The sequence below is a fragment of the Schistocerca cancellata genome, chromosome 7 (genome assembly GCF_023864275.1).
Source record: "Schistocerca cancellata isolate TAMUIC-IGC-003103 chromosome 7, iqSchCanc2.1, whole genome shotgun sequence".
Classification (NCBI taxonomy): Eukaryota; Metazoa; Arthropoda; class Insecta; order Orthoptera; family Acrididae; genus Schistocerca; species Schistocerca cancellata.
In genome coordinates, this window is record NC_064632.1 from 422,510,235 (window position 1) to 422,522,913 (window position 12,679).

A 12,679-nucleotide genomic window follows, 5' to 3' on the forward strand; every position below is an offset into this window, starting at 1 on the left:
TCAACGTAAACACGTGTCACGTGGAGGTTAACCCCCTCCCCACTACAACTCTGTGCAAGCGCGAATCTGGCAGCTAGGGCGCGCGAGAAAAATTTTTCTCGTTTGCATCTGGCTGCTTGCTGCTGCTACCGATACAGCTAACAGCGAAACCTCAAGTAGCGGGAGAAGGTACTGCTTATATGCGAGTCAAATGCGCATGCGCAACCGACCGCTGGCAATTGGTCAAACGAACCTAATGTGAACAGTTGTGACGTCATGCTCATAGCATGCAGTTTATTGTCACGAAGAATTACAGTCTGCGCCCTACGGCCTTTGACATATTTTTGCTATTTGCAAACGCTTGTGCGTGCACGGTTTTTTGTTGTTGTAAATTGCACATTTCCTTTGTCACTAAAGTTTTATTTTTTTCCCTTCTCGTTTATATTTTATTGCTGCAGTATCATTCTCCAGCAGCAGGATACAATAACATTCTTTGCTAGAGAATCAATTCTGCAGCCAAAATAAAAAAAAAAAAATTTAACTGAAAGCTAAAACAATGAAAAATTGCCGGAATTCCGAAAAATTCCCGGGTTTTTCCCGGTTTTCTCCCGGATGAAAAAATTCCCGGGTTTTTCCCGGATTTCCCGGTTGTCCCTGGTCATATACACCCTGACCAGGCAAAGAATGCTTTTAACATGAGAAGAAATATTTCCACATCTATCTGCATAGACAAATATCTCATAAAAGACTTTGTCATAAAGACATGTGCCTGATGTGTGTTGATGTATGGAAGCAAAACACTGACACTCAAAGAAGCAAAAAAACACAAAATAATGGCCTTCAAGGTGTGATGCTATTGCAGAATGCTAAAGATTGCCTGAGTAGACAAGGTATCAAATGAAGAGGTGCTCCACAGGTTGGGTCCACAGTTCGTGGTCTAGTGGTTAGCATTGCTTCCTCTGGATCATGGGGTCCCAGGTTCGATTCCGGGCTGGGTCAGGGATTTTCTATGCCAGGTGACAGGGTGTTTGTGTTGTCCTCATCATTTCATCATCGTCCAGGAAAATGGCAAGACTGGACAGTGAAAAGATTGGGAATTTGTACGGGGGCTGATAACCACATCACTGAGTGCCCCAAAAACCAAAATCATCGTCATCCACGGAGTGGAGGAAGAAAACAATGTCTTTGGAAGCTTATTCAACACTAAAGGGACATGTGGGTCGGCTATCTGCCACATCCTGATGTCTCATTAAAAGTATCATTGAAGATTCAACAAAGGGGAAGAGCACACAAGGCAGACAGATTAGAATACATCACGCAGATCATGATGGATACCAGCTACTCAAGAGGAAGGCCGAAGACAGAAAAGCGCGGTGAGCTGCTGCCAATCAGTGTGAGGTTTGAGAACCTAAGAGGAAGAGGGGGATACTTTTCCAACTCTTATTCAGAAGATATGATACAAATGCATCAAGTGGCTAAATGCTGCACAATACATTATGTCATGATGATGGTTCTCCTTGGGCTAACTGATCACCAAGAAGTATAGTGAAGTTAAAAATCCAAATGAAACATGCTGTCTACAGCAGAGTAAGATATTTATTAATTATCACTTCACCCACAATCTCAATGATCATACTTTATATATTCAATGTTTCGTCACATGTATGTCAAATAAATTAGTAAAAAACTTAAAGAACAAATAAAAAATAGAAACTTTGTTAGTAACTCAAATTTTCATATTTTTTTGCAGATGTGTTTTGTTCTTTGAAGAAACTAAGTTTACCTGCCCTTGTGTGTAGCCCAGAACTTGTCACGGTTGTCCAAATCGCAGGCCCGAGTTTTTACTTTTGCCCCTCCTGCAGGTGACCGACCAACATTCTCCTCCACTACAACTCGATTGAGTGCAAGATCCAGAACATCATGCGCCAATGCCTGGTATGTCCAAGTGTGATGTAAGGGTGTTGCCATATCCACATTTCTATCTAATACTATTAGGAGTGGTCTCTGAAAACTAAAGCAAAATATTTATTACTATTTTACTACACAGGAGCTCAGAAAATCACAGAAACACCAGAAAAAATAACCTCATAAATATGTTTTACATCATAACAAGAGCAAATGCTTATATTTTGCAATTGCTCAAAATGTTTGAACTCCGGCACTACTTATGGGACAGGCTGATGGCACCAGATACATGCTTGGGTTTTGCACAGCAAAATATTGCCACTGGTGGACTTCAGCCTGTGAAATGCAAGAGAGAAACAGTTAAATTTATTGCATGCCCCTATCACCTTAATAACAGTTCCATTGTTCCACGAACAATACGAGACTGGAATAGAAGGGAGAACCAATAGAGGTACACAAGGTACCCTCCGCCACACACCGTCAGATGGCTTACAGAGTATAGATGTAGATGAAGAGGACCTTAGGGAGGAAAATGTCGTTCGCCCATTTTCACTTGCTTCGACTTGAAGTGGACGCCTTCCCTTTACTGTGAGTGGTCAATTGTGTTTCATTCATGTTTTGATGATTTTAATAGAGAATTTGGATTCAAATGAAATTCTGAAAAGTCTGATAAACTGTTTTGAGTATTCTGCCTCAGAAGGCAACTTCTGTGGTTCCAATTCAGATCTAGATTTAAAATATACTGAAGATAATTGTAACTATAATTTTGTTATTTTTCTGGACATAATTGCAGTTTGGAAACTACACTACACTATAAATTCCAAAACCTCAATAAAGCAAAATTTATTGTCCCAGAGTCCCACTTCAAGGTTAGAAATATGTCAATCACTGGTCACCATTTTCAATTACAATATTTAATTTTTCTACTGAAGTCCAACCTATTTTATAGTTACACGTTCATTTTCAGGGACTGACTAATGTTGTGAGTTTTTCTTTTATGTAGTTGACATACATTATTTAATTTATGAGGCAATCACTACAGAATTCATTATTTGTACATAAAAAATTCATCTGAGATGTTCATGTCATAACATTAACAACTGTTTGCTCCTAAAATGCTAGGTGATAAAAAGAAGTGTCTGCAACTGAAACATACCTCAATCAGTGCCTGAAAATTTAGTTGCAGTTGCAAATGATGAGGATGACAATGATAATACTTATAATTATTATAATAATGTATAAATTATAATTATTATTTTTCAATTTATGTTTGTACTTGCATTCGAAACAGTTTGGCTTGCAATGTGCCAGGATTACTATTTTTTATAACTTTTTGCTGTCTTTCAAGGCAAATATACTCACTTTGAAGCTGATTTCCTGAAACTAGGTGAAAACATTTTTGGTAGTGGTGACAAAAATTTTAAAAAACCAGCTACCATTCTTTGTTGTAAATGGATAACATGTAATCATCTGACCTGATCAGTCAACAACTTTCACATAATGAAGTAAATTAAAAAAGTTTTTGGCCTGGTTTTGGTAACAGCCCTTGCTGGCAATTGCAAAAGAATATCAGCTATGGAAGGTGTGTGACACATTGACAGCATTAGTACATCTCTACCACAACTGGTGATATTGTTTGGATGAAATTATTTTGCTCATTCTCAGTTTCTAGTTTGACAATATTTTTTGCGAGCTCCTTGGTGTTCACCAGAAAGGTGCCAACAGCTGTTGTCTTTTGATGCCACATGTAATCACCAACTGCAGGTGCATTGTAATACTGGTCCACATACACTGTAAAGCCGTTCAGCAATAATTCTTCAGGAACCTATTCTGGAGAAGCACGAATACTGGTTCTTCTGCTTTCTACCCAGAATAATTCACATTCAGTAGTAACATCACTCATCTGATACATTTTCATTCTAGTCTAGTAAAAAAGTAAAGCTGTAATCAACACAAAGGTTGGTTTGAACACCACAGTGGTTTATTAGGCATGCTCCTATTGGAAATAGTATACCTTTGAAATGAATTTCCCTAGCCAGTTATACATGGATCTCAAAATTCCTACATATCTTCGACTGTTGGGTGAGCATATGGTGAGAAAAAAAAGAAGACTGAATTCATATTGTCGAAGTATAGTAATATTCTGAATAGTTTACATAATTTGAATGTTTGCAAGACACAATATTTGTTGTTGCACAGATGCAAATTTGACAAGATCACTTTCGTATGATCATTACTCACAACAGAAGTAGCAATAAAAACAACGCAATTCTTTTACCATTTATGTTTTTTGAAACACAAATGCGAATGAAAACAGTGGAAAACAAATAAATCTTGGACATCTTCCTCATTTCTCATTTCCCCAAGGTACGAGGGCAGTTCAATAAGTAATGCAACACATTTTTTTTCTGAAACAGGGGTTGTTTTATTCAGCATTGAAATACACCAGGTTATTCCCCAATCTTTTAGCTACACAACACTATTTTTCAACGTAATCTCCATTCAATGCTACGGCCTTACGCCACCTTGAAATGAGGGCCTGTATGCCTGCACGGTACCATTCCACTGGTCGATGTCGGAGCCAACGTAGTACTGCATCAATAACTTCTTCATCATCTGCGTAGTGCCTCCCACGGATTGCGTCCTTCATTGGGCCAAACATATGGAAATCCGACGGTGCGAGATCGGGGCTGTAGGGTGCATGAGGAAGAACAGTCCACTGAAGTTTTGTGAGCTCCTCTCGGGTGCGAAGACTTGTGTGAGGTCTTGTGTTGTCATGAAGAAGGAGAAGTTCATTCAGATTTTTGTGCCTACGAACACACTGAAGTCCTTTCTTCAATTTCTGAAGAGTAGCACAATACACTTCAGAGTTGATCGTTTGACCATGGGGAAGGACATCGAACAGAATAACCCCTTCAGCGTCCCAGAAGACTGTAACCATGACTTTACCGGCTGAGAGTATGGCTTTAAACTTTTTCTTGGTAGGGGAGTGGGTGTGGCGCCACTCCATTGATTGCCGTTTTGTTTCAGGTTCGAAGTGATGAACCCATGTTTCATCGCCTGTAACGATCTTTGACAAGAAATTGTCACCCTCAGCCACATGACGAGCAAGCAATTCCGCACAGATGGTTCTCCTTTGCTCTTTATGGTGTTCGGTTAGACAACGAGGGACCCAGCGGGAACAAACCTTTGAGTATCACAACTGGTGAACAATTGTGACAGCACTACCAACAGAGATGTCAAGTTGAGCACTGAGTTGTTTGATGGTGATCCGTCGATCATCTCGAACGAGTGTGTTCGCACGCTCCGCCATTGCAGGAGTCACAGCTGTGCACGGCCGGCCCGCACGCGGAAGATCAGACAGTCTTGCTTGACCTTGCGGCGATGATGACACACGCTTTGCCCAACGACTCACCGTGCTTTTGTCCACTGCCAGATCACCGTAGACATTCTGCAAGCGCCTATGAATATCTGAGATGCCCTGGTTTTCCGCCAAAAGAAACTCGATCACTGCCCGTTGTTTGCAACGCACATCCGTTGCAGACGCCATTTTAACAGCTCCGTACAGCGCTGCCACCTGTCGGAAGTCAATGAAACTATACGAGACAGAGCGGGAATGTTTGAAAACATTCCACAAGAAATTTCCGGTTTTTTCAACCAAAATTGGCCGAGAAAAAAAATGTGTATCATTACTTATTGAACTGCCCTCGTATTATCTAACTTCAAAGATTTTTCTTCCTTTTTTCATTTTTTTTCTACAATGCCACCCATATATCAATGTGTCAGTTTTTGTAATTACAATCATTTTGGCTAGCACAAATAACAGAAAACAGTCACAAGCAATTAATATGGTAAGAAGAGGTATACTCATATCTGCAGCTTCCAAGACAATGGAAACTGTACTGTAATCACTGTACTGCATTTGAGTACAGCACCTGAAGAATTCCTACTGCCATTCCATCTCATATCTGTATTTCTTGTTGATGTTGTGGTCTTCACAGTCCAGAGACTGGTTTGATGCAGCTCTCCATGCTACTCTATCCTGTGCAGGCTGCTTCATCACCCAGTACCTACTGCAACCTATATCCTTCTGAATCTGTTTAGTGTATTCGTCTCTTGGTTTCCCTCTATGATTTTTACCCTCCACGCTGCCCTCCAATACTAAATTGGTGATCCCTTGATGCCTCAGAATATGCCCTACCAACCGATCACTTCTTCTAGTCAAGTTGTGCCACAAATTTCTCTTCTCCCCAATTCTATTCAATACCTCCTCATTGGTTATGTGATCTACCTATCTCATCTTCAGCATTCTTCTGTAGCACCACATTTCAAAAGCTTCTATTGTCTTCTTGTCGAAACTATTTATCGTCCACGTTTCACTTCCCTACATGGCTACACTCCATAGAAATACTTTCAGAAGCGACTTCCTGACACTTAAATCTATACTCGATGTCAACAAATTTCTCTTCTTCAGAAACATTTTCCTGGCCATTGCCAGTCTACATTTTATATCCTCTCTACTTCAACCATCATCAGTTATTTTGCTCCCCAAATAGCAAAACTCATTTACTACTATAAGCCTCTCATTTCCTAATCTAATTCCCGCAGCATCACCCGATTTAATTCAACTACATTCCATTATCCTTGTTTTGCTTTTGTTGATGTTCATCTTACATCCTCCTTTCAAAACACTTTCCATTCCGTTCAGCCGCTGTTCCAGGTCCTTTGCTGTCTCTGACAGAATTACAATGTCATCGGCGAACCTCAAAGTTTTTATTTATTCTCCATGGATTTTAATTCCTACTCCGAATTTTTCTTTTGTTTCCTTTACTGCTTGCTCAATATACAGATTGAATAACATCAGAGATAGGCTACAACCCTGTCTCACTCCCTTCCCAACCATTGCTCCCCTTTCATCCCCCTCGACTCTTATAACTGCCATCTGGTTTCTGTACAAATTGTAAATAGCCTTTCACTCCCTGTATTTTACCTCTGCCACCTTCAGAATTTGAAAGAGAGTATTCCAGTCAACATTGTCAAAAGCTTTCTCAAAGTCTACAAATGCTAGAAATGTAGGTTTGCCTTTCCTTAATCTATTTTCTAAGATAAGTCGTAGGGTCAGTATTGCCTCACGTGTTCCAATATTTCTATGGAATCCAAACTGATCTTTCCTGAGGTCAGCTTCTACCAGTTTTTCCATTCGTCTGCAAAGAATTTGTGTTAGTATTTTTCAGCCATGGCTTATTAAACTGATAGTTTGGTAATTTCACATCTGTCAACACCTGCTTTCTTTGGGATTGGAATTATTATATTCTTCTTGAAGTCTGAGGGTATTTTGCCTCTCTCATACATCTTGCTCACTAGATGGTAGAGTTTTGTTAGGCCTGGCTCTCCAAGGCTGTCAGTAGTTCTAATGGAATGTTGTCTACTCCTGGGGCCTTATTTCAACTTAGGTCTTTCAGTGCTCTGTCAAACTCTTCACACAGTATCATATCTCCTATTTCATCTTCATATACATTCTCTTCCATTTCTATAATATTGTCCTCAAGTAAATCGCCCTTTTATAGACCCTCTACATACTCCTTCCACCTTTCTGCTTTCCCTTCTTTGCTTAGAACTGGGTTTCCATCTGAGCTCTTGATATTCATGCAAGTGGTTCTCTTTTCTCCAAAGATCTCTCTAATTTTCCTGTAGGCAGTATCTATCTTACCCCTAGTGATATGCACCTCTACATCCTTACATTTGTCCTCTATCCATCCCTGCTTAGCCATTTTTCACTTCCTGTCGATATCATTTTTGAGACGTTTGTATTCCTTTTTGCCTGCTTCATTTACTACATTTTTATATTTTCTCCTTTCATCAATTAAATTCAATATCTCCTCTGTTACCCAATATTTTCTATTAGCCTTCATCTTTTTACCTACTTGATCCTCTGCTACCTTTACTATTTCGTCTCTCAAAGCTACCCATTCTTCTTCTACTGTTTTTCTTTGCCCCATTCTTGTCAATCATTCCATAATGCTCTCCCTGAAGCTCTCGACAACCTCTGCTTCTTTCAGTTTATCCAGGTCCCATCTCATCAACTTTCCACCTTTTTGCAGTTTCTTCAGTTTTAATCTACAGTTCATAACCAACAGATTGTGGCCAGAGTCCACATCTGCCCCTCGAAATGCCTTACAATTTAAAACCTGGTTCCTCAATCTCTGTCTCACCATTATATAATATATCTGAGACCTACCAGTATTTCCAGGCTTCTTCCATGTACACAACCTTCTTTTATGATTCTTGAACCAAGTGTTAGCTATGATTAAGTTATGCTCTGTTCAAAATTCTACCAGGCGGCTTCCTCTTTCATTCCTTACTCCCACTCCATATTCACCTACTACATTTCCTTCTCTTCCTTTTCCTACTATTGAGTTCCAGTCACCAATGACTATTAAATTTTCGTGTCTCTTCACTATCTGAATAATTTCTTTTATCTAATCATACATTTGATCAATCTCTTCGTCATCTGTGGAGCTACTTGGCATATAGACTTGTATTACTGTGGTAGGCGTGGGCTTCGTATCCATCTTGGCCACAATAATGCGTTCACTATGCTGTTTGTAGTAGCTTACCCGCATTCCTATTTTCCTGTTCATTATCAAACCAACTCCTGCATTACCCCTATTTGATTCTGTATTTCTTATTACACAGAACTTAACTTTTGTAAACCTTCTTACAATACTAGTCCCCCTTGAATCTGAGGTGATCTTGGATGGTCAAGTCTACAAAGGTTTCAAGTTTTTGGTCACTCTACAAAGGTTTCAAGTTTTGCAAAGAACAGAATACAAAAAGAAGAAGCACATAGGAAAAGCTTCTGGGTGTGGGTTACAATAGATTCACCGACATGTTAAATATTTATGGCAGCGGCACTTACCAAACACAGTACTTACATGATTGCACCACTAATTCTAAATTCAGTTTTTAATTTTTGCACATAATATGACACTAGACCCACACCACTAAACTGTTATGACTCACTTCAAAATGTGAGTGTCTGACTTTTTCTTGTCTTTTGTGTTATACATACCAGCAGCATTACACCTCCTTTTAATGCTTTAAAATATTGCACTCATCAAAGTGCAACACTTGGCTCTAATTATGTAGGCCCTGTATTGAAGCAACAAGCTGACAGCCATTAACAAATAAATTTCACTTTCAAACCCCTTTGGTGGCAATGGTCCTGTCAAGATGTTTAATGAGGAAGTTAAAGTGGAACCAAACTAGGCCATTAGGGGTAAGAAGAGAAATTATACTGATGCATAAAGCCTGGTAGGTTGGTTGGTTTGCTGATTAAAGACACCAAACTAAAATGCCATCAGTCCCTCCTACCTGGAACTGGCAAGTCAACAAAACTACACACCAAAGAAGGGTCTGGTGTGCAAAATCCAAGGGAACAAAACCCCCAAGGTCTACTGAAGATCAACAAAGCCTAGAGAAAGGAACACGGAGGAAGTTGCTGGGGAGAAAGGCAGGTGAGGTGCCCCATCCAAGGGGCAGCTGGAGGCACCGAAAGACAGGGAGTGTGATTGGGGACATACATCCTGCCATTTACCAGAGGCACACCACCCAACAATACCTCGACAACAATAGCGACACAGTTGGGGTGAGAGAAGCACAAGAAAACAGCGGAAGAACTATAAGTCAAACAGAACACATAAGAAGGAGGAAGAAGAGCAAAAGAGCAGGTAGGAAGAGGGCTGGGGTGGAGCACCAAGCACAGACAAATGCTGCCTGTCTGGGGAGGGACCAGGCAACAGGGCAGCCTGTCAACCCCTCACTGGGGGAACATGACTGAGGCTCCCTCTCTTAAAGAGACTGCTAAAAACTTCCTTCGTGAATAAACCATATGACCACGTCAGCAGCTGAGGCATCATCCGCTAACACCAAGGGTAGCAAGTCAGGAAGATTAAGAGTCCACTTCACATTGGCTAGGTTAAGGCAGCCCAGACAAATGTGGAACCCCATCAAACATGCACAACTACAGTGGGGTAGATCCTTGTGTCAGAGGAAATGACCACGAGTCAGTTAAGTACGACCGATGTGGATTCAGCAAAAGACAATAGAGTCCTTTCAGAGACCTGCATAAAGGACCTCCACAAATTCGTGGTCTCCTTTATCGCCCATAGTTTGTTTAGCAAAGTCAGAATATGCCACTCTGTATTCCAAATCCTTAAAACTTGATGGCATAATACTGACTGAAGTTCTGATTCCATAATATCGATCTCAAGAGCCAGGTAGCTGGTAGTCAATTTGGCCATCCTGTCAGTGAGTTCATTCGATAGCATCCCAACGTGAGCCAGGATCCAGACAAAGACCACCAAGCGTCCAAGTTGTCTGAGGGAAAAATGAGAATCCTAAATGGTTAGGACCAATGAGTGTCACACTGGTCACTGCCCAAAGAATCGCTAGAGATGAGAAAGGACGCACCAGTGCAGGAACAGATATGCTCAAGAGCACGAGAGATGGCTACCAACTCTGTTGTGAAAACACTGCAGCCTTACGGCAACGAGCATAGTTCAGTACATCCCACATGAATGTAAGCAAAGCCAGCATGAGTGGCAACCACCGAGTCATCAGTATAGACTACTACTGAGTTTTGAAACATGCCAAGAATGGAAGAAAACTGGCGGTGGAGGGCCTCACGATGAGCGGGGTCTTTTCAACCTTGTGCTAGGTCAAGACAAAGCTGTGGACGGGGGTGCACCAGGGATGCATACGTCTGTGGGCCCAAAGAAGAATTGGTTGAGGGAAAGCTGAATTTCGCCAACAGCTTGCTGCAGTGGTAACACCGGTTCCCGTCAGATCACCGAAACTAAGCATTGTCGGGATGGGCTAGCACTTGGATGGGTGATCATCCAGTCTGCCGAGTGCTGTTGGCAAGCGGGGTGCACCCAGCCCTTGTGATGCAAACTGAGAAGCTACTTGATTGAGAAGTAGCAGCTCCGGTCTCGGAAACTGACATAGGGCTGAGAGAGCGGTGTGCTGACCACATGCCCCTCCATATCTGCATCCAGTGATGCCCGTGGGCTGAGAATGACACGGCGGCCAGTCGGTGCCTTTGGGTCTTCAAGGCCTGTGTGGGAGGAGTTTAGTTTTTAAAGCTGAAGTTCAGAAAACAGGGACCAGATGCAGATGGCAATCGTAACTCCAGACCTGGGCCACAGTTGCCAGAGGTGGACCACAGAATCTGGAAAGAGGAGATGGTAGTTTGGGAGCACTATGGAGCAGCTGATGCGTAATGCAAAGTGATCAACTGTTGTTGGCACAGAACTGGCAACGGTGCAACCCTTGCCTTAGCTAGGAGGCTGATCACTGGGCTAGTCCGAAAGGCACTAGTTGCCAGTCGTACCCCACAATGGTGAATGTGTCCAGCATCTGTAATGTCAAAGGTGGTGTCAAGCCACATGCAAGACTCCCATAATCTAGACAGCAGTGGACCAATGCTGTGTAGAGCCATATCAGAGTAGTGTGATCTGCATTCCAGGTAGTGCTGCTGAGGCATCGATGAGTACTTAATTGGGACCAACATGTCCACTTTAGCTGACTAAGATGGAGAAGCCATGTCGAATGGGCATCAAAGACCTGTCCTAAAAACTGATGAGGAGGCCTGGCTGTCAAGATGCAGATCCGAATGGGGTCAACAGAAATGCATAATGCAAGTGTTCGCAGCTGAAAAAATGTATGCCATGAGCTGGAGCCCAAGACTGTGCTTGGTGTAGTGATCCATGTAGTCTGTGTTCAGCAACACCCATAAATGAATAACAAAAATAAATGCAAAAATCATCAGCTTGCAAAGGGGGGCACCGTAGGCCCCGCAACTGCCACCAGACCATTGTCAGCTCTAAAAAAGAGAGGGACGCTCACAATGGAACCATGTGGAACCCCATTCTCCTGCAGACAGAAGGTGCTACAGGAGGTGCCAACCCGTACCTGAAAAGTGTGACATGAAAGAAAGTTCTGAATAAAAATCAGGAGCAGGCCACAGAGGGCCCAACATGTGATGATGTGGTGCCAAGTGCTTTATGTAGATCAAAGAAGACTGTAACAATGTGTCAGCATTGGGCAAAGGTTGTTCAGATAGTATACTCCAGGAATAAATTATCTGCAGTAGAAAGGCCTTGATGAAAACCACACTGGGTCAAAGCCAAATGGTTCTGGGGTTCAAGGATCCACTACAACCTTCAATTCACCATACATCCAAGTAACTTGCAGAGGACGCTGATTAAACAAATCAGACAATAGCTGTCAATTAGGAAAGGCGGTTTACCCAATAGCAAAACTGGAATAAAGACACTTTTTTGCCACTGGGAAGGTAATTCCCCTCCAATCCAGAGATGACTAAAAAGGGCAAGTATATGACTTTGGCTAGCCACCAATAAGCGTTGAAGCATTTGATTGTGCACCCAGTCTGTTCCAGGAGCCATGTTGAGGCAGAAATCAAGGGTGCAGGCAAATTCTCATTTGCTAAACGGGTTATTACAAGACTCCAGGCAGAGGGAAACCATTCCAGACAGTATTTGAGAAGGCGAACTGGCGTGGACAGAGGGCTGACAGTGAGGCCCAAGTGAAATGTCAAGCAAAATGCTCAGCGATAGAGTCTGGACTGGTGAGAATAACACCATTCGGGGAATTTATCACAACAGTTCTAGGAGACAGCAGCCAATAATGTGCTGCCTGATATTTTCCCATACCTGCAAAGATGGAGTATGCAGCTCTATGGCAATGCATATTGTTACCAACAAATCCATAC

The 12,679-nt window shown here is 41.9% G+C and overlaps 1 protein-coding gene across 1 annotated transcript in view; it reads right to left on the reverse strand.

The window, feature by feature from the left end:
• Positions 1-12,679, reverse strand: part of LOC126092620 (protein sly1 homolog) — a 161,596-nt gene that overhangs the window by 114,856 nt on the left and 34,061 nt on the right. The window contains exon 7 of the mRNA XM_049908337.1: positions 1,763-1,990. Coding sequence (XP_049764294.1) covers positions 1,763-1,990 — 228 coding nt within the window. The remainder of the gene's footprint in view (positions 1-1,762; positions 1,991-12,679) is intronic.